The sequence below is a fragment of the Somniosus microcephalus genome, chromosome 23 (genome assembly GCF_052327205.1).
Source record: "Somniosus microcephalus isolate GS21.2 chromosome 23, FLI_Smic_1.0, whole genome shotgun sequence".
In the NCBI taxonomy this organism is placed as follows: Eukaryota; Metazoa; Chordata; class Chondrichthyes; order Squaliformes; family Somniosidae; genus Somniosus; species Somniosus microcephalus.
In genome coordinates this window covers 71,072,550-71,093,998 of record NC_141009.1, presented here as the reverse complement: position 1 = coordinate 71,093,998, position 21,449 = coordinate 71,072,550, and the positions used below count along the sequence as shown (strand labels likewise).

General features: G+C 48.1%; 2 protein-coding genes across 2 annotated transcripts in view; both read right to left on the bottom strand.

Moving 5' to 3' along the window:
- mamdc4 (MAM domain containing 4) overlaps nucleotides 1–11,413 on the bottom strand; it is a 365,757-nt gene extending 354,344 nt beyond the window's left edge. Inside the window, exon 1 of the mRNA XM_085965967.1 lies at nucleotides 11,305–11,413. Coding sequence (XP_085822093.1) covers nucleotides 11,305–11,356 — 52 coding nt within the window. The 5' untranslated portion in view covers nucleotides 11,357–11,413. The remainder of the gene's footprint in view (nucleotides 1–11,304) is intronic.
- Nucleotides 11,414–18,361: 6,948 nt separating this feature from the next.
- phpt1 (phosphohistidine phosphatase 1) overlaps nucleotides 18,362–21,449 on the bottom strand; it is a 31,126-nt gene continuing 28,038 nt past the window's right edge. The window contains exon 3 of the mRNA XM_085965966.1: nucleotides 18,362–18,670. Within this exon, the coding sequence (XP_085822092.1) occupies nucleotides 18,578–18,670 (93 nt within the window). The 3' untranslated portion in view covers nucleotides 18,362–18,577. The remainder of the gene's footprint in view (nucleotides 18,671–21,449) is intronic.

Below are 21,449 nucleotides of genomic sequence, written 5' to 3'. Positions count from 1 at the left end.
CGGCACTCCCTCAGTACTGCACCTCCGACAGTGCAGCACTCCCTCAGCACTGCACCTCCGACAGTGCGGCGCTCCCTCAGTACTGACCCTCGGACAGTGCAGCTCTCCCTCAGTACTGCCCCTCCGACAGTGCGGCGCTCCCTCAGTACTGCCCCTCCGACAGTGCGGCGCTCCCTCAGTACTGCACCTCCGACAGTGCAGCACTCCCTCAGCACTGCACCTCCGACAGTGCGGCGCTCCCTCAGTACTGCCCCTCCGACAGTGCGGTGCTCCCTCAGTACTGCACCTCTGACAGTGCGGTGCTCCCTCAGTACTGCACCTCCGACAGTGCGGTGCTCCCTCAGTACTGCCCCTCCGACAGTGCAGCCCTCCCTCAGTACTGCCCCTCCGACAGTGCAGCCCTCCCTCAGTACTGCACCTCCGACAGTGCGGTGCTCCCTCAGTACTGACCCTCGGACAGTGCAGCACTCCCTCAGTACTGCCCCTCCGACAGTGCGGCGCTCCCTCAGTACTGCCCCTCCGACAGTGCGGCGCTCCCTCAGTACTGCACCTCCGACAGTGCAGCACTCCCTCAGCACTGCACCTCCGACAGTGCGGCGCTCCCTCAGTACTGCCCCTCCGACAGTGCGGTGCTCCCTCAGTACTGCACCTCCGACAGTGCGGTGCTCCCTCAGTACTGCACCTCCGACAGTGCGGTGCTCCCTCAGTACTGCCCCTCCGACAGTGCAGCCCTCCCTCAGTACTGCCCCTCCGACAGTGCAGCCCTCCCTCAGTACTGCACCTCCGACAGTGCGGTGCTCCCTCAGTACTGACCCTCGGACAGTGCAGCACTCCCTCAGCACTGCACCTCCGACAGTGCGGTGCTCCCTCAGTACTGACCCTCGGACAGTGCAGCGCTCCCTCAGTACTGCACTGGAGTGTCAGCCGAGATTTATGTGCTTGAACCCACAACCTTCTGACTCAGAGGTGAGTGTGCTACCCCACTGAGCCACAGCTGACACTAGGGTAAATTAAAGGAGGTGAATTCATCGTCAAATCAGGTACAAAAAGAGAAATAAAGAGAAAGATTGAATTAATAGAGAGAGAAAAAAGAGACAGAAAGAAAAAAATTAGAAAAACATTTTTAATTTAAAATTTGACACTTTTTAAATCTCCCCGAAAAATGTAAAACCTGAAGGAACGAGACTCCACACTGTTAGTTAATTTTCAGTGCCAGAGAGATCATTAACACATCACGTCATTAAAAAGGTTCTTAAAAATGGGTTCGAAGGGAGAAAACAGAGAGTCGGAGTTCAGGGCAGTTTCCCAGAGTGGTTGGGAGTGGGTCGAGGTGACCCACAGAGTTCAGTTCTGGGGCCACTTCTGCTTGCAAACTTCTGCTTGTAATGACCAGAGTTAACTTTCTGTGGCGAGAATAATGGGCAAATACAGCAAGTTCCTAAAGAAAACAGGAGGCTCAGGGTGAAGCTCACGGCAGAGCGGTGCAACTCGACAGCAACTCTTGGATATTCACATTTAACCGTGCATCTGCCCCTCACCTGAAGTTCCTAAACCAATTACCCATAAATAACAGTGAACACCATTAACCTGACCGTTATTTTGACAACAAATTCTAACCCAAAATCTCCTATTGTAGGAAGGTCTAGTTCCTATCCAAAAGACTGAGGTCCACTCAGGCGATCAAATCAACGAGGTTTAATGAAAACTAACAGAGTTTAACAGATAACTACAGGAGAACATCGAATATAGGTCTAGTCAGTTCGGAGGCTCCACGAGGACTGCTAGGGCGGTCCCGTGGCTGACGTCATGACGTCATCACGTTTTCCCGCCGGTGAGGGATCACGTGATGAACGGCGTAACGTCATCGCGTTTGCCCGTGCTATTAAAGTGATCGCGCTCTGTACATGTAAACAGTGAAAACAAAGATACAGACTCAAGCTGTAGCCAACATATTATTAAAGGGAATTATATACAATTGATTGGAGTCCCTTAGTGGCTCCGCCACACTATTGTGTTTTCATCTTCAAATTTGGACACCACTCCCTCTAGTCCTATATCCAAATCCTTGATCCACAGAGTGAACAAAAGTGGCCCCAGAACAGAACCCTGTGGGACACCACTACCCACTCCCAACCACTCTGGAAAACTGCCTTTAACTCCGACTCTCTGTTTTCTCCCTTCGAACCAATTTTTAATCCAGTTTGCTATCCTCCCCCTAATTCTATACCTCTTAATCTTCTCCAGTAATCTCTCATGTAGTACCTTGTCAAAGGCTTTCCTAAAGTCCATGTACACTACATCCACTGCATTTCCCCATCAACCACATCTGGTAAAGAATTCTAGGAGGTTTGTCAATCACTATCGTCCCTTTGTCAGTGTCAGCTGTGTCTCAGTGGGCAGCACTCTCTAGGTGGGAGGGGCTAGGAGTGAGCCGGTGCTGCTGGTTGCCTGATTGCTGCAGGGAGTTGGAGTAAGCTGGTAAAAGGTTGTTGGTTTTCTTTTTCAGGTTTTAGGGCCTTTTGGCCCATAAACAGCAGCCAGATGACTGCTGAGGGATCCAGAGTGCCGGGCCCCTCAGAGGACAGTGTTCCCAAGATGAATTTAATTAGGGGAGAAACTGTTGTTGGAAGGGAGAGAAAAAGGCCCAAAGATTCGGGCTGGGACCCCAGGAGGTTTGGAAAAGAAAACACGGTGGTGGTTCAGTGCGAGGATAAGGAGATACGAGCTCGGGATATTATCCAAGCGCTACATGAGGACTGTGCCGAGGGAAGCTGCTTTGCCTGCCGACCAAAGCCGAATGTTGGGTTCAAGGTGACGGCCAGTGGCCGAGAGGAGGTAGAAAGACTTTTACTCAGTTTGAAAGTTCGCAGAGCAGTCGGAGGACACAGCTGGTAAATTGAAGGAGAAAAGAGTGCAGGAAGAGGCAGAAAATTGCGGAGCAGAGAACAGGATGGAGATGGTGGAAAACACACCAAGTACAGTGGAAAAGACCAAAGACAGCAGAGGGCAGCATGGGTCGAGGGCAGACTCGAGCCATAATACGGTTCAGCTCTCCCTAAACAATCTGGTGTCTGCGGGGGGAGAGGAGGCGGGAGCGGGGTGCATGGTAAATGTAAGTACTCCAAAGAAAGATGGGGAGTCGGACATCTCGGTGAGCAGGAGGGGGCAAGACAAGGAGAGGGTGCAAGAGGCAGGAGCCTTAAAGGGGCAGCAGGACGGGAGCGGTGAGACAAAGATGCCAGGCGGGAGCAATATAAATGCGCCATTGTCCCAGAGAGAGAAGAATCAGGGAGCAAGGGTCAGAGGTAGAGACGTGGTCGAAGGGAGCGGCACTGTTGGAGAAACTGCGATAGCAGGAAGACTCTCTATGGGAGATGAAGTATCTGACGGGGAGCAGGATTATGTATCTGACGGGGAGCAGGCACAGAGTGTTAGAGAAGAGCTTGAGAGTGAGGAATTAGAGGGGGACAGAGACATGGAAGTCGGGGGTGGGGTGGCATCATGTGGAAAGGGAAAGGTTAGTGAGGGGCAGAAGGAGGGAGAAAGGGCAGCTCCTGGGCCCAAACTTAATGCAAGGAAGAGGCTGAAACAGCAGGGAAGGTTCAAACAGGAGGTGAAAAAGAGTCGGAGGCTGCAGGAAAAAGCAACAGCTGGCCGAAAAGTTGGGAAGGAGCATGTGAGGAGGGAAGGGCCAGAGATTAAATGATGGGGAGATTATCAGGCATACTTCCCTTCTTCGGAGCCATGATTACATTGGTCTCGATTAATGTGAACGGACTGAGGGGTGAGAAGAAATTGCAGCAGTTGTTGCAGGGTTTAAAAGGCACGGACTTGTTGTGTCTGCAAGAAACCTTTTGGGATGAGGATATCCTAGAAAGAGTTCGGAAGGTTTGGAAGGGAGAGGTGTTTGCAAGTTGTGCAAACAATAACCGTAGAGGGGTGGCTGTTTTGGTGAGTCTGTCCATAAAAGAGAACGTTGCCTTGGTGGACAAGGACACTGAGGGGAGATTTTTACGGCTAAGGGTAAAAATGGAGGAATTTAATTGTGATCTCTTTAATATCTATGCACCGAACGACCATTGCAAGCGTCGCGAGTTTTTTCGGTTGTTATTCACTGAAGTGGCAGAGGTGGAAAATCCTTGTATAGTGGGGGATTTTAATGTATTTTTATCTCGGATGGACATTTCAGCCCAGATGACCTTTAAGGATGATAACTCCAGAGGGATGATTGTAAAAATGATGGCAAATTTAAATTTGAGAGACTTATGGAGGGACCAGAACCCCACAAAAAGGGAGTTCTCCAGATCAGGTTGGGTGGGTGATGTTTTAAAACAGAGCTGAATAGATTTTGTGTTAATGCGGGAAGGGTTAAGTTCTGAGGTGATGGAGATTTATTATAAAAAAGTATTTTTTAGTGACCACTCGGCTTTGGTTCTTAGAATTAGGAACAGCAGAGTTAAGATCGGTTCAGGGGTGTGGATTTTAAACAATCAATACCTGAAAGAATTTGCTTATAAAGAAGGGATTTTAAATATAATAAAGAATGCTCGGAAGGAACCTTTGTTCTTGAAAGAAAGAAGTGTTTGGTGGGACAATTTCAAATATGAGGTAAAAGTTTTTTCGGTGCGTTATGGGAAAAAGAGAGCGGCAGCTAACCGGCATCGAGAAGAGAATATAAACAAAAGGTTTACGGATGTCTGTAAAGCAGTTGACGGAGGGGATAAGGGAGCTGAGGCTAAGTTCCGGGTGTTAAAGGAAAAATGGGAATTATTGCAAGCTGAAAAATGCAAGGGGGCCATTCTCCGTGCAAAGGCTAGAGATGCATTGGAGGGCGAAAGATGCACTAGATATTTTCTAGAGCAAGAGAAGCTGCGACAGAGATTATCATTAATTGAAGAGTTGAAGGTTGGGGGGACGATCATTCATGAAAGTGGGGAGATTTTAGAGGCGGCTAGCAGCTTTTATCAAGAGTTATATACTAAAGAAGACATTTCCAATTTGTTGATGGAGAAGGTTGCTGCTTTTATTGAAGAGGGTTTAAAGGAGGATGAGAGAAGCATGTGTGACAAAGAAGTAGGATTAGCGGAAATAAAAGTAGCAATAAGTGGAATGAAGGGGGGGAAAAGCCCAGGGTCCGATGGACTAAGTGCAGAATTTTATAAAGAATTTTTCGAGATTTTAAGTCCATTGCTCTTAGGAGTTTTGAAGGAAATTAAAATTGAGGGAAGCCTGGCCCCATCTATGAGGAGAGGTGTCATAAGCTTAGCTTATAAAAATAAAGGGGATAGACGGGATCTGAAGAATTGGAGGCCCATCACATTATTAAATGTGAGTTATAAGATCTTGGCGAGGGTTATGGCAAATCGTATGAAGGAGGTGTTGCCGCAGATAGTTTTGCCCTCTCAGTCCTATGCAGTCATAGGCCGGGACATCGCAGATTCTGTGGTCTCAATCCGAGATGTGATAGAGCTCATGGAAGAGAGTGGGAGGGAGGCTTATGTACTAAAGATAGATCTAGAGAAAGCCTTTGATAGGGTCTCTCATGAGTTTTTATTGATGGTTTTGGAAGCACTTGGTTTTGGGAAAATTTCATTGAGTGGATAAAGATTTTTTATTCAAACATATTTAGCTGTGTTAAATGTAATGGTTTTTTATCCAAGTATTTTCCGATACAGAGATCAGTGAGACAGGGTTGTCCCCTGTCCCCATTGTTGTACACATTACATAAGAACATAAGAAATAGGAGCAGGAGTAGGCCAATCGGCCCCTCGAGCCTGCTCCGCCATTCAATAAGATCATGGCTGATCTGATCCTAACCGCCAATCCACTATCACAGGACCATCTCCTGAATCTAACAGAATTAGACACACGAAATAGGAGCAGGATCAGGCTACACGGCCCCTGGGCCCGCTCCGCTACCCACAGGGCCATGACCGATCCGAACCTAGACTCATGTCCAAATTCCTGCCCGCTCCCCGTAACCCTTAATTCCCTTTACTGCTAGGAAACTGTCTATTTCTGTTTTAAATTTAAATCCGCATTGGTAGCAGAACCATTAGGTTACATGATGCGAAAGAAACAAGGTGTAGTTGGGAATAACAACAGAAAATGCTGGAAAAACTCAGCAGGCCAGGCAACATCCGTGGAGAGAAATTAGAGTCGACATTTCGGGTCGAAACCCTTTTTCAAACTGGAAAGGAAATAAAATAGATCGAAGGCCGGGCTGCGCTAGAACAAAGGAAGTAAAAGAAGTAAAAGAGACATTAAGAGGTATTCAAAACCAGACGAGATGGTAATAGGACAGTGGATACAAAAGACGGCTCGGATTAGGTGTGAAGTGTACTGGCAGGATGGGAGACAGCTGCCATGTGGGAGAGAGAAAAAAAAAGGAAAGGGGGGGGGGGGGAGGGAAAATCCAAAACAAAGTGGTGAAAAAAAATATAAGGGACCGCTCCCTCCGAGACACCCTGGTCCACTCCTCTATCACCCCCAACAGCCCTTCCCCTTCGCCTGGCGCCTTCCCGTGCAAGCGGAGGAGATGTAACACCTGCCCCTACACCTCCCCCATTCCCACTGTCCAGGGCCCCAAACACCCCTTCCAGGTGAAACAGCGATTTACTTGTACTTCTTGCAATCTAGTATACTGTATTCGCTGCTCATGATGCGGTCTCCTCTACATTGGGGAGACCAAACGCAGATTGGGCGACCGCTTTGCGGAACACCTCCGTTCAGTCCGTAAGGGGGACCCCGAGCTTCTGGTCGCCTGTCATTTTAATTCACCGCTCCATTCCCACTCGGACCTCACCGTCCTTGGCCTCTTGCATTGTTCCACGGAAGCTCAACGTAAACTCGAGGAACAGCACCTCATCCTCCGATTAGGCACTTTACAGCCTTCCGGACTCAATATCGAGTTCAACAATTTCAGATCATAACCTCGGCCCCTATTACATTTTTACTTATATTTTTTTCCACCCCTTTGTTTTGGGTCTTCCCTTCACCCCCCCCTTCCCTTTTTTTTTCTCTCTCCCACATGGCAGCAGTCTCTCATCCTGCCAGTACACTTCACACCGAATCTTGCCGTCTTTTGTATCCACTGTCCTATTACCGTCTCGTCTGGTTTTGAATACCTCTTAATGTCTCTTTTACTTCTTTTACTTCTTTTGTTCTATCGCAGCCCTGCCTTCGATCTATTTTATTTCCTTTCCAGTTTTGAAAAAGGGTTTCGACCCGAAACGTCGACTCTAATTTCTCTCCACGGATGTTGCCTGGCCTGCTGAGTTTTTCCAGCATTTTCTATTGTTATTTCGGATTTCCAGCATCTGCAGTATTTTGCTATCGTAAAGGTGTAGTTGGGATTGTGGTTCCCAGTTCCGGGCTGGTGTCGGTGATACACCAATATGCAGATGACACAACCTTAACATTGAGAAATGGGGAGTCAGTGAGGAAAGCTATGGATGTAGTGGAGGAATATTGTAGAGCTTCAGGTGCCAGAGTGAATTATCGTAAGTCCCAATGCCTGGTTGCAGGAAGGGGTAGGGGGGAACGGTTGGGGTAATGTCCCTTTAAGGTGGTGGAGGTTTTGGAAGTTCTAAGGGTGCATATGGGGTACAAGAAAGACAGGGATGAAGTGGATCGATTAAATTGAGAACCGAAGGTTATGAAAATTAAAAAGATTTTGGGAAGATGGGAAAGAAGGTGGTTGAAAGTGCAAGAAGAGCGACAGCGGTGTCTGCCCTCCTGCTATCTAAGCTATGGTACTTATTGACGGTGGAGGATATTCCTGAGTGGGCGGAAAAGTCCATCCGAGAGGCTTGGGTGAGGTTTTTATGGGAAGGGAAACCAGTCTTGGTGGCTTACAATACCATCATTGGACGGAGAAATCAGGGAGGACTCAATTTCCCAGATATTGATCTGAAAAAAAATCCTTTAGAATCAAATGGGTGAAGAGATTTCTTCAGATGTCAAATACAAGTTTTTGGAAGAATTGTTTTGAGCATTTTTTTAAACGAAGTGGGATAGGAGGGCAGGGGATATTGTATATGGAATACAATAATATGTTTTTGAAATCGATTAAACTTCTCCATAGGTTTTATAAGGGGGTTGTAGAGACTTGGGCCCAATTTTTAAAAAGTGTGCAGTTTATGCCCAAGGGGGCTGAGGAATTTTTAGAACAGCCCTTATTTTTGAACAGGTGGGTTAACATTGAAGGAGAGGTATTGTTTAATCAAGCTTTTATAAAAGCTGGGATTATATCGGTGAAAGATGTATTATACGAGGTGATTCCAGGTTGGTTGCCGGAAGCGATAGTGAGGGACATGGTGTGGGAGGAGGATCAGGAGGTAGAAGGAAAAAGCAATAGGAATCATGTATGAGAAGATTGTGAGGGCAATGCCACAGGATTGGATGGAAGAAATAAATGCGGAAATCTCCAAAGGAAGTAAAATGCGTCCTGCTTTTCCAAGCTTTCTGCTGGAGAAAGGGGGAGAGTTGGTCCAATTTGACAACTGTAATACTCGAGATTTTTATGAGGTATTTAGAGAATGGAGATTCAAGACACCTGCTGGTCAGGAGTTTTGGCAGAGTATATACCCACAGCTGGACTTCAACAGGATTTGGAAGGGAGTGTGGGCGAATTTTAAATGTCCAGAGTGGATTGAACTGGATTTCAAATTGGCTCATAACCGGATTTTTACCATGACGGTCTTGTGTAAGATTGGACGAGTGGAGGCGGCAACTTGCCCAGTGTGTGGGACACGGGATGGGACTCTGTCCCATTTACTGGTGTTATGTCCACAGTTAAATGATTTTAAGTACGATGTTCAACAGTTGTGTGAAGTTTTTTTGCTGGGTGGGGACCGAACAGCGAGAATGGGAATCCCGTGGGACTCAATTTTGAGATGGGGATTGCAGGAGAGTCTGCCCGAGTCTAGCGGAGCGGCAATTAATTTAATGTTCAGTTTGGCTAGATTCGTGATTGTGCAAAGAAGGAATGCTCTGTTTTTTAAGGGGAGGAGAATCAATCTAAAAGAGTATTTTAAATATAAGCTAAAAGATCATTATAAGGCTCTGTGGATGTTTTATTCAGAATTTAAAGATAGTATTTTACAATCAATTTTTAAAGTACAATCGATTATTTTATGCTACAGGAGACAAATTAAACTTTAGGTTTTGATGTTGATATGTGGTGGAGGAATGACTGTGCAGAGCGGCGGAATTGATTTGTATGATACAATGGAATGATCACGATGTTGTAAATGTTCTGAATGTTCAATAAAGAATATAATAATTTTTTAAAAAGTGGGTAGCACACTTGCCTCTGAGTCAGAAAGTTGTGGGTTTAAGTCCCACTCCAGGGATTTAAGCACATAAAGCTAGGCTGACACTCCAGTGCAGTGCTGAGGGGGTGCTGCACTGTCAGAGGTGCCGTCTTTTGGATGAGATGTTAAACCGAGGCCCCATCTACTCTCTCAGGTGGACGTAAAAGATCCCAGGGCACTATTTTGAAGAAGAGCAGGGGAATTCTCCCCGGTGTCCTGGCCAATACTTATCCCTCAATCCACGTAACTAAAACAGATTATCTGGTTATTATCACATTGCTGTTTGTGGGAGCTTGCTGTGCGCAGATGCTTGCTTCCTGCTGCGTTTCCTTCATTACAGAAGTGCCTACACTTCAGAAGTACTTCATTGGCTGTAAAGCGCTTTGAGACATCCAGTGGTCGTGAAAGGTGCTATAGAAATGAAAGTCTTTCTTTTGAAATCCACCTAACTATTTTCTCTTTATCTACGTGGGAATTTCATCCTTAATTAAAGACTAAAATGTTCCCTTCCACGGATATTAAACGAACCACCTGTAATTACCTGCATTAGCTCTATCCCTTTTAAAACTAGTCCTACATTGGTCACTCTCTGGTCCGACACTGGTCACTCTCTGGTCCGACAGTGGTCACTCTCTGGTCCTACATTGGTTAATCTCTGGTCCTACATTGGTCACTCTCTGGTCCGACACTGGTCACTCTCTGGTCCGACATTGGTCACTCTCTGGTCCGACACTGGTCACTCTCTGGTCCGACAGTGGTCACTCTCTGGTCCTACATTGGTTAATCTCTGGCCCTACATTGGCCACTCTCTGGCCCGACATTGGCCACTCTCTGGTCCGACATTGGTCACTCTCTGGTCCGACATTGGCCACTCTCTGGTCCGACATTGGTCACTCTCTGGTCCGACATTGGTCACTCTCTGGTCCGACATTGGTCACTCTCTGGTCCGACATTGGTCACTCTCTGGTCCTACATTGGTCACTCTCTGGTCCGACATTGGTCACTCTCTGGTCCGACATTGGTCACACTCTGGTCTGACATTGGTCACACTCTGGCCCTACATTGGCCACTCTCTGGCCCTACATTGGCCACTCTCTGGCCCTACATTGGCCACTCTCTGGCCCTACATTGGTCACTCTCTGGTCCTACATTGGTCACTCTCTGGCCCTACATTGGCCACTCTCTGGCCCGACATTGGCCACTCTCTGGTCCGACATTGGTCACTCTCTGGTCCTACATTGGTCACTCTCTGGCCCTACATTGGTCACTCTCTGGTCCGACATTGGTCACTCTCTGGTCCTACATTGGTCACTCTCTGGTCCTACATTGGCCACTCTCTGGCCCGACATTGGCCACTCTCTGGTCCGACATTGGTCACTCTCTGGTCCGACATTGGTCACTCTCTGGTCCGACATTGGTCACTCTCTGGTCCTACATTGGTCACTCTCTGGTCCGACATTGGTCACACTCTGGTCCGACATTGGTCACACTCTGGCCCTACATTGGCCACTCTCTGGCCCTACATTGGCCACTCTCTGGCCCTACATTGGCCACTCTCTGGCCCTACATTGGTCACTCTCTGGTCCTACATTGGTCACTCTCTGGTCCTACATTGGTCACTCTCTGGTCCTACATTGCTCTCTCTCTGGTCCGACATTGCTCTCTCTCTGGTCCGACATTGGTCACTCTCTGGTCCGACATTGGTCACTCTCTGGTCCGACATTGGTCACTCTCTGGTCCTACATTGGTCACTCTCTGGTCCGACATTGGTCACACTCTGGTCCGACATTGGTCACACTCTGGTCCGACATTGGTCACTCTCTGGTCCGACATTGGTCACTCTCTGGTCCGACATTGGTCACTCTCTGGTCCGACATTGGTCACTCTCTGGTCCGATATTAGCCACCAAATGTCTCCGAATCTCATGCACTTGCAATCTATGAATAACAAGGAGTGAAAGTGACTATAAAAATTATGTACAACTTACCGAGGAGGCTATGTGGGAGCAGGAACAGCGAGAGAAGAGTGGGAAGAGACATTAGGAAGCCCCTTGACTGTGTAACGACCGTGTAACAAAGCAAGCAGAGAACAGAAGCCAGTGCAGAGTGCATGTGATGCCCGCTTATAAACTTTGATAAGGTTCGGACTTTAACCGTCCTATTGACGATTCCCCAACACTCCGCTGTTTCTCAATCGCTCTCAACTTGGATTTATCAGCATTCGCAGCAACTTTAACCGTGATCGACACTGGCTCCTTTTTAACCCTTTTGCTGCCTAGGGTTTCCTTCGAAGTTCTTGGGAGAGGAAGGTTGAAGATCACGTCATGATCTGTTATCCCATTCCACGCACAGAATTCCAAATCAACTTCATGCTGACAAAGCTGAAGCCCTTTTGTCTTGCTTTTGTTTGGTGGCTGCCCCCTTAATTCAGTCACAATAATATACAGGAAACTTTGGTTTATCCGGAGGTTAACTGTCCGGAATGCTCGAGCCACCGGCAAAAATCAGGAGCCATTTCGTTAGCGAAAAGAAAAAAAACCTGCTTTTTTTTCACCAGTCAGGCTCTGCAAGGTCTCGCTGAAGCTGTTGCTAAGCTACAGAGACGCTTGCAAGGTACGGCCGACTGTTTAGAAGCTGTTAAGCAACAGGGTTTGTTGCCAGATATGGAGCTCAAAATCTCCGTATGTTTCAACATTAGCGCTGGTTTGTCTGGCAGTTTTGATGGGACGGCAACAGCTCGGTCCCGTCGGTGCCGGATAGCACAAAGTTTCCTGTAAAGGGGTCCGTTTCCGCCCCCTTCTAACTCCGCCTCAGTGAAAGATAGGTGGTGCGAGTTTGATACCCGCCTGACCTGAATGTAGCTGAACTCCCTGGTTCCCCTGACATGAATCAATCATTTATGAAAGAAAGTCTTATGAAATAATACTGAGCGGCCTGCGGGTGGCGCTGTCCAGGGAGAGTATAAATACTCGGGCACGGGCCCAGCTTGCGCAGGACATTCTTAACAGGAACTAGTGAAGGACACAACTAGAGCTCCATGTTGTAAAACAGTTGATTAAAGCTTTGTTTAGCGCTGAGACCAAGTGCCGAGTAGTTTTCTTACGTCATCCCCCCTGGTTCAGCCCATCTGCATGGGCTGGGAAAGCATTGGGCAGGAAAACAAAGACTTGCATTTCTATAGCGCCTTCCACAACCTCAGGACGTCCCAAAGCTCTTCACAGCCAATGAAGTACTTTTTGAAGTGTAGTCACTGTTGTAATGTAGGAAACACAGCAATTTGTGCGCAGCACGATCCCACAAAGAGCAATGAACTAATGAGTTGGGCCCCTACAATTAGCTTCGGCACCCTGGGATAGGGGAGAGAGAATCCGCTCGGGTTCTGTCCAAGGACCGCTGGTGGAAAATGCGGGTGCGCCGATGGGACTTGGATGTGATGCCTCTGTTGCTGAATATCCTGCCGACACTCAGCGTCAAGGCTCACAGTTGAAGAATGCCCACTTGGCTGAGGCCCGTGGACCTGTACCCCAGCGAGAGTCAGCGTCTTTAGGGGAGGAGGGGCGAGAGGTGGGCAGAAATGTTACCGTACAGCATTGAATTAACAGAAAGAGCTTCTATTGCAAGTTGTGTTTCACAGTGAATGCAATCAGACTCTAGCAAAGTGCGAAGCTGGTCATAAATTGCTCGGGGGATGCAGCGCTCTGCGAAGCTGCATGTGACCGAGTGCAAAGATAACCAGGTGCAAGTTCTACAACCTTGAATGTACTTCAAGGACACAGTGAGTGATAATCCTCGATATTCACTCTGTTGTTTTGCAACCGTATCCTGTCCCACAGCAGCTGTCCTGGGATTGTACACATTCATCTTCCTGAACTTTTTAGTCACATTTTCAGCTAGATTAATGCTGCAGACAGAGCACTTTCTAATTCAGGCACCCGGTATTACAGAAAACTCATTTTTACCCGGCACTGACGGGACCGGCGTGTTGCCGGTTTATCAAAATTTCCGGATGACGGAGCGGTTTATCTACCCAGGCTATTTTTAACAAAGAACAATTAAAAAATCAAGAAATGTGCAGTATACAGTAATTGGGTGCTCACCTACAGAATGTTGTGTTAAATGGATGGTGGAAGATGCTTGATTAAGTACAGTACTGCCAGTTGAGGGTAATCCGTAAATCTTTAATTACTTAACAGTAAAACAAAGCTTTTAAACGACTGTACAGTACAGTATAAAGTACTGTACGGTGGTTGACTATACACTTATTCCAAGCCAACTGGTTCATCAGGAATATCCATGCCAGCTGGGTCATCAGGATCATGCACTTCAACAGATTCTTCAGGCACTTCCACTGCTCCAACTCTTTTGGAAGCTTTCCTAAACATGTCCCGGATGTCTGCTTGCTTAGTGGACTCTTGCCGCCTTTGTAGAAAGATGGAATGCAGAATATGGAGGTGCATAACATCTTGGGCAGAATAGCAAGGTTGCCTTTCAGCAAATTTGAGGAATGAAGCAAAATCTTCTGCAGCTTTAGCCCAAGAAATCTTGTTCTCTTCAGAAATCTCATCCTCTTCACTTTCCATCTCACTTTCCTTTTCTTTCTTTGGATTCAAAACATTCTCCATGATTTCATCATCACTTAGCAAATGCACAACAGCAACTTCTCTATCTGCATCAACCCACTGCTCAATATCACGTTCACTGAGGTGACGTAGAGGGTTTGCTGGGCCTACATCTTTCACCATGGCAGCCATTTCCATTACTGAAGTCCTCTTGGGACGAACATTGAACCCTTGAAATTCCTCCTCTGAAGAAGAACCTTTAGCAAACATGACAGAAGGCCACAATTTGCACCAGGCTTGTCTCAAAGTGTGACCTTTCACCAATTTCCAGGAACATGCAACATTAAAGATGGCATCTTTAAGATTGTATTCCTTCTGAAATGCGTGAATACCTGTATTGTCATCTTGGCTTATCAGTCTACGTAGGAAGTCTTTCTTGTAACGACACTTGAGATTTTGGATAACGCCCTGGTCCATGGGTTGTATGAGAAAAGTTACATTTGGTGGCAAATAAATGGTGAAAATATTTCCAGAAACCAACTCTGATTCATGCGGATGGGCTCTACAATTATCCAGCAATAAAATGCATTTGCTATCTTCAGGTTTCCCTATTTTACGGAAATGTTCCCTCACAGATGGAACAAAAATATGATGGAACCAATTTGAAAAGATTTCCTTATCCATCCAAGCATTTCTTTGAGCTTTGTACTCAACAGGTAAGTGCCTCACATTTTTAAATGCACGGGGATTTTTATACTTCCCAATGACGAGAAGTTTAACCCGGTGTGATCCAGCAGCGTTCGCACGTTAGCACGGTTACACAATCTTTATTTTTCTTGTAACCTGAAGCATTAGCCTCACTAACCCCAGCAAGCGTTGATTCTGGCAAAAACCTCCAAAATAAGCCAGTTTCATCGGCATTGTATATCTGTGCTGGAGCCAATCATGTTGCTGCACAATCCGATTGAAATAATCGCAGTATTCTTCTGCGGCGTCGTGATCAGCTGATTTCTTCTCCCCGGAAAAATCGAGTCGTCGTCGTATCCCGTGCCGTACCTTGAAGCACGTTAGCCATCCCTCGGAGAAAGCACACTTGTCAGTGAGCTCCATCTTTGCGTAGAAATCCTTCGCTTTCTCGATTAGCATGGGTCCGGGAATCGGAACACCCTCTGAACGCTTAAGAGAAAACCACTCATAAAGCACGGTATCCAGCTCTTCAAGCTTAGGCTTACGAAGCGTACGCCATTTTTCTACACTCTTAGATGTCTCCGAGCTTGAATAAAACTTGAGCAGCTTATCCTTCTGCGCTTTGATGTCATAGATTGTTGACGAACCGATTTTGAATTCATTCATAATGTTGATCCACTTCTCTCCCCTTTCTAGTCGTTGGCATATGTCGATTTTCTGTTTTAAAGTTAACACCACTCTCTTCCTTTTGCTTGGACCAACTTTTGGGATTTCCATAAAGCAATGCAATGACTACCAGCAGCGTGGGAGAGTCAGACTCCTGTTACCGGGGTTTTGAGGTGTTCTGACTTCAGACAGCGCCAAGAGGCCGAGTAGTGGCAGTTTGGAGAACTACCCCCACTGGCTAACTCGGCCACCACGGGAGACTCGGACTCGGCAACATTGCCAGTTATTGAGGTGTTGTTTTCGGAGCGAGAATTTTGCCGGTTAATAGAGAATTCCGGATATTTAAGTGCCGTTTAACGAGAGTTTCCTGTATACAGTAAAACATTCCCAGGTCAGGTGTAACACGGGTTAGATACAGAGTAAAGCTCCCTCTACACTGTCCCATCAAACACTCCCAGGGCAGGTACAGCACGGGTTAGATACAGAGTAAAGCTCCCTCTACACTGTCCCATCAAACACTCCCAGGGCAGGTACAGCACGGGTTAGATACAGAGTAAAGCTCCCTCTACACTGTCCCATCAAACACTCCCAGGGCAGGTGCAGCACGGGTTAGATACAGAGTAAAGCTCCCTCTACACTGTCCCATCAAACACTCCCAGGGCAGGTACAGCACGGGTTAGATACAGAGTAAAGCTCCCTCTACACTGTCCCATCAAACACCCCCAGGGCAGGTACAGCATGGGTTAGATACAGAGTAAAGCTCCCACTACACTGTCCCATCAAACACTCCCAGGGCAGGTACAGCATGGGTTAGATACAGAGTAAAGCTCACTCTACACTGTCCCATCAAACACTCCCAGGGCAGGTACAGCATGGGTTAGATACAGAGTAAAGCTCACTCTACACTGTCCCATCAAACACTCCCAGGGCAGGTACAGCACGGGTTAGATACAGAGTAAAGCTCCCTCTACACTGTCCCATCAAACACTCCCAGGGCAGGTACAGCATGGGTTAGATACAGAGTAAAGCTCACTCTACACTGTCCCATCAAACACTCCCAGGGCAGGTACAGCACGGGGTTAGATACAGAGTAAAGCTCCCTCTACACTGTCCCATCAAACACTCCCAGGGCAGGTGCAGCACGGGTTAGATACAGAGTAAAGCTCCCTCTACACTGTCCCATCAAACACTCCCAGGGCAGGTGCAGCACAGGTTAGATACAGAGTAAAGCTCCCTCTACACTGTCCCATCAAACACTCCCAGGGCAGGTACAGCACGGGTTAGATACAGAGTAAAGCTCCCTCTACACTCTCCCAGGGCAGGTATAGTAAGAGTAAACACCCAATCAGAGCTGAGCACCCGTAGCACAGCTGGAGGTCGAAGAGTCAGAAGACAGTGTTTATGTTCTAAATGTACTTTCTGGTTTTCTTTATAATGTTTTTTCAATTTAAAAGCGATTGTAAAGTTTGTTGTGTCCCAGTTAGTGCGCTCAGCATCCACTGGGCATTTGCACTTTTGCCAGTGCTCGGACACTCCCAAGCACTGTAGTGTGCATGTGCCAAGCGTTTGTGGCAGGTGACACTACACACTGGGATTTAACACAAGATTTTACAATATGTTACATGGATTCCGCCCCCCTTGATCCATTTAAAGAGAAAGAATAAACTGGTATTCTCTTGTCATGTCCCCTCGGACAGACGCGGCCCCTTTAAGATTCACTCCCCGGCCAGCAGCGAGCCTCCAGTGCAAACTCCAAAACACACTCTGGCACGGAGATTGAAGGAATGTGCTTATCTGTGCTAGATCTGTCGACGAGACTCTTGAACACAACTTATTGACAGTGAGCGTCAGTCAAATCAGGGGAATTACCGAGCACGGTGCCAAAGAACAGTTTGTAATTGCTGATTCGCAAATACAGGGTCACTGAGTTGAAGCCTGTTGTAAAACCTGTCCTGACCACTGTTGTTCCACAATTCCTTCCTCCTGATTAGCACCTCACTGTGGCATCCACAAGTGGTGTTTAGTCAATGGGGCAATGTAGAGGGAGCTCTGCCCTGTACCTCCTGTCCTCCCTAATGCAGGTCGAGCAGTGGCCTTGCTGGGAAGGCCCCTGAGAACCTGCCCTCTGACCACCTCCCATTTCCATTGGGGATAGCGTCTCAAGTCAGCTCAGCACCTCTCTAATACTGGAATGGAGTCCATAGGACCAGGAGGAGGCCATTCAGCCCCTCGAGTCTGTTCCACCATTCAATGAGATCATGGCTGATCTCTATCTTAACTCCATTTACCTTGGTTCCGTAGCCCTCGATACCCTTACCCCACACAAATCTCCCAATCTCAGTCTTGAAAGTTTCAATTGACCCCCAGCCTCAACAGCTTTTTTGGGGGGGGGGGGGGGGGGGGGGAAAGAGAGTTCCAGATTTCCGCTACCCTTTGTGTGAAGAAGTGCTTCCTGACATCACCCCTGAACGGCCTGGCTCTAATTTTAAGATTGTTCTGGACTCCCCCCACCAGAGGAAATAGTTTCTATCGACCCGATCAAATCCTTCAATCATCTTAAACACCTCGATTAGATGACCCCTAAACTCAGGGGAATAGAAGCCTCGTCTGTGCAGCCTGTCCTCATAATATAACCATTTTAGCCCCGGTGTCATTCTGGTGAATCTGCGCTGCTCCCTCTCCAAGGCCAATATATCCTTCCTGAGGTCCGGGGCCCAGAACTGAACCCAGTGTCCAGATGGGGTCTGACCAGAGCTCTGAACAGCTGGATCATCACTTCACCCCTTTGTATTCCGGCCCCCGAGACAAAGGGCAACATTCCATTCGCCTTTTTGGTTATTTTTGTACCTGTCCACTCGCTTTTAGTGATGTCTGTACCTGGAGCCCTAAATCTCTCGGCTTATCCACAGTTCCCAGCTTGTCACCATTTAGAAAATACCCGGCTCTATCTTTCTTTGGTCCAAAGTGGATGAGCTCGCACTTCCCCACATTGAACTCCATCTGCCACAGTTATGCCCACTCACTGAATCGATTGTGGAGGTGGGGGGGCGAGAAGGTTGAATGGGGGGCGGTGCGGTTAGGATTGTAAATGCACACCTCCAGAGAGACGAGAGAAAAACCTGCTCTTCCACAGTTAAGGAGATCCAGTGATAGTTTAATTTAATTCAGATCATATCCATACATTATCATTCAGAGGGCCATTGCATCTCCAGCAAAGGGTTTCAGAGTCCAGGGAAATGAGTTGCGTTCCTGATACACGAGGAGGCCTCAGCCTGCAGTCGAGGCCCCGTACGCTGGGACAGTCCTGCTGTGCCGGCCCAGGAGACGGAGCAGTCGGACCTAGGCCACGTCAGTAACCCTCATCTGCCCAGGTCACGCTGTAGTCTGGGTACCTGGCTTTCAGGATTTCTGTTGTTATTTCATGCTTTGCCCGGCCAAAGCCCTGTGTACAAAAGGACAAGATCATTAGAGGAACCTTTACCCTCCAGGGCCCACAGCAGTATTCCCAGCAGCAAGCCATCACAAACATAGAGAGAGAGAAAAACACCAATACAAAAGCAAAATACTGCGGATGCTGGAAATCTGAAATACAAACAGAAACTGCTGGAAATACTCAGCAGGTCAGGCAGCATCTGTAGAGAGAGGAACAGAGTTAACGTTCTGACGAAGGGTCATGACCTGAAACGTTAACTCTTTCTCTCTCCACAGATGCTGCCTGACCGGCTGAGTATTTCCAGCACTTTCTGTTTTTATATTAGAGGTATATACTGCCTGACGTCCTCCCTCCCTCTCCTGAAGGTGCGGACTGTGCCCGAGGTTCCGGTCCTGGGCTCCAGCTCTCCAGGAACCAAAGCTGTCATGTGTCCAATCTTCACACTCGAGCTCAGACTGTGCCAACAGCACACTGGATCATAGGGAAATCACAGCCTCGCCTGTTCCTGACCACCCCCAACACGCACATCACACACACCCAACACACATCACACACACACACCACAAACACGCACATCTCACACACACCACAAACACGCACATCACACACACATCACACGCACATCACACACACACACACCACAAACACGCACATCACACACACACCACAAACACGCACATCTCACACACACCCAACACGCACATCACACACACACCACAAACACGCACATCACACGCACATCACACACACACACCACACACACACACATCACATGCACATCACACACACACACACCACAAACACGCACATCACACACACACCCAACACGCACATCACACACACACCCAACACACACATCACACACACACCACAAACACACACATCACACACACACCCAACACGCACATCACACACACACACCCAACACGCACATCACACACACACACACCCAACACGCACATCACACACACACCCAACACACACATCACACACACACCACAAACACGCACATCACACACACACACCACAAACACGCACATCACACACGCACACCACAAACACGCACATCACACACACACACCACAAACACGCACATCACACACGCACATCACACACACACACCACAAACACGCACATCACACACACCCAACACACGCACATCACACACACACCACAAACACGCACATCACACACACCCAACACACGCACATCACACACACACACCACAAACACGCACATCACACGCACACCCAACACGCACATCACACGCACATCACACACACACACACCCAACACGCACATCACACACACACACCACAAACACGCACATCACACACACACCCAACACGCACATCACACACGCACATCACACACGCACATCACACACACACCCAACACACACATCACACACACGCACATCACACACATCACACACACGCACATCACACACACACAAACACGCACATCACACACACACCCAACACACACACCCAACACGCACATCACACACGCACCCAACACACACATCACACGCACATCACACACGCACCCAACACGCACATCACACACGCACATCACACACGCACCCAACACGCACATCACACACACCCAACACGCACATCACACATGCACCCAACACGCACACCACACACGCACATCACACACGCACCCAACACGCACATCACACACACCCAACACGCACATCACACACGCACATCACACACACACACACCCAACACGCACATCACACACACCCAACACGCACATCACACACACCCAACACGCACATCACACACACCCAACACGCACATCACACACACACCCAACACGCACACCCAACACGCACATCACACACAAACACGCACATCACACACACATAAACATGCAGATCACACAAACACACACATCACACACACATTACACACACACCCAACACGCACATCACACACACCCAACACGCACATCACACACACACCAACACACACATCACACGCACATCACACACGCACATCACACACACACACACACCCAACACGCACATCACACACACACCCAACACGCACATCACACACAAACATCACACACACCCAACACGCACATCACACACACACCAACACACACATCACACACGCACATCACACACACACACACCCAACACGCACATCACACACACACCCAACACGCACATCACACACACACCCAACACGCACATCACACACAAACATCACACACACACCAACACACACATCACACGCACATCACACACGCACATCACACACGCACATCACACACACACCCAACACACATCACACACGCACATCACACACACACACACCCAACACGCACCCAACACGCACATCACACACAAACATCACACACAAACATCACACACACACCCAACACACATCACACACGCACATCACACACACACACACCCAACACGCACATCACACACACCCAACACGCACATCACACACACACACCACAAACACGCACATCACACACACACCCAACACGCACGTCACACACACACCCAACACACACGTCACACACACACCCAACACACACATCACACACACACCCAACACGCACATCACACACCCAACACGCACATCACACACACACCCAACACGCACATCACACACACACCCAACACGCACATCACACACACCCACCCATCACACACACCCAACACACACATCACACACACACCCACCCATCACACACACCCAACACGCACATCACACACACACACACCCACCACACACCCAACACGCACATCACACAC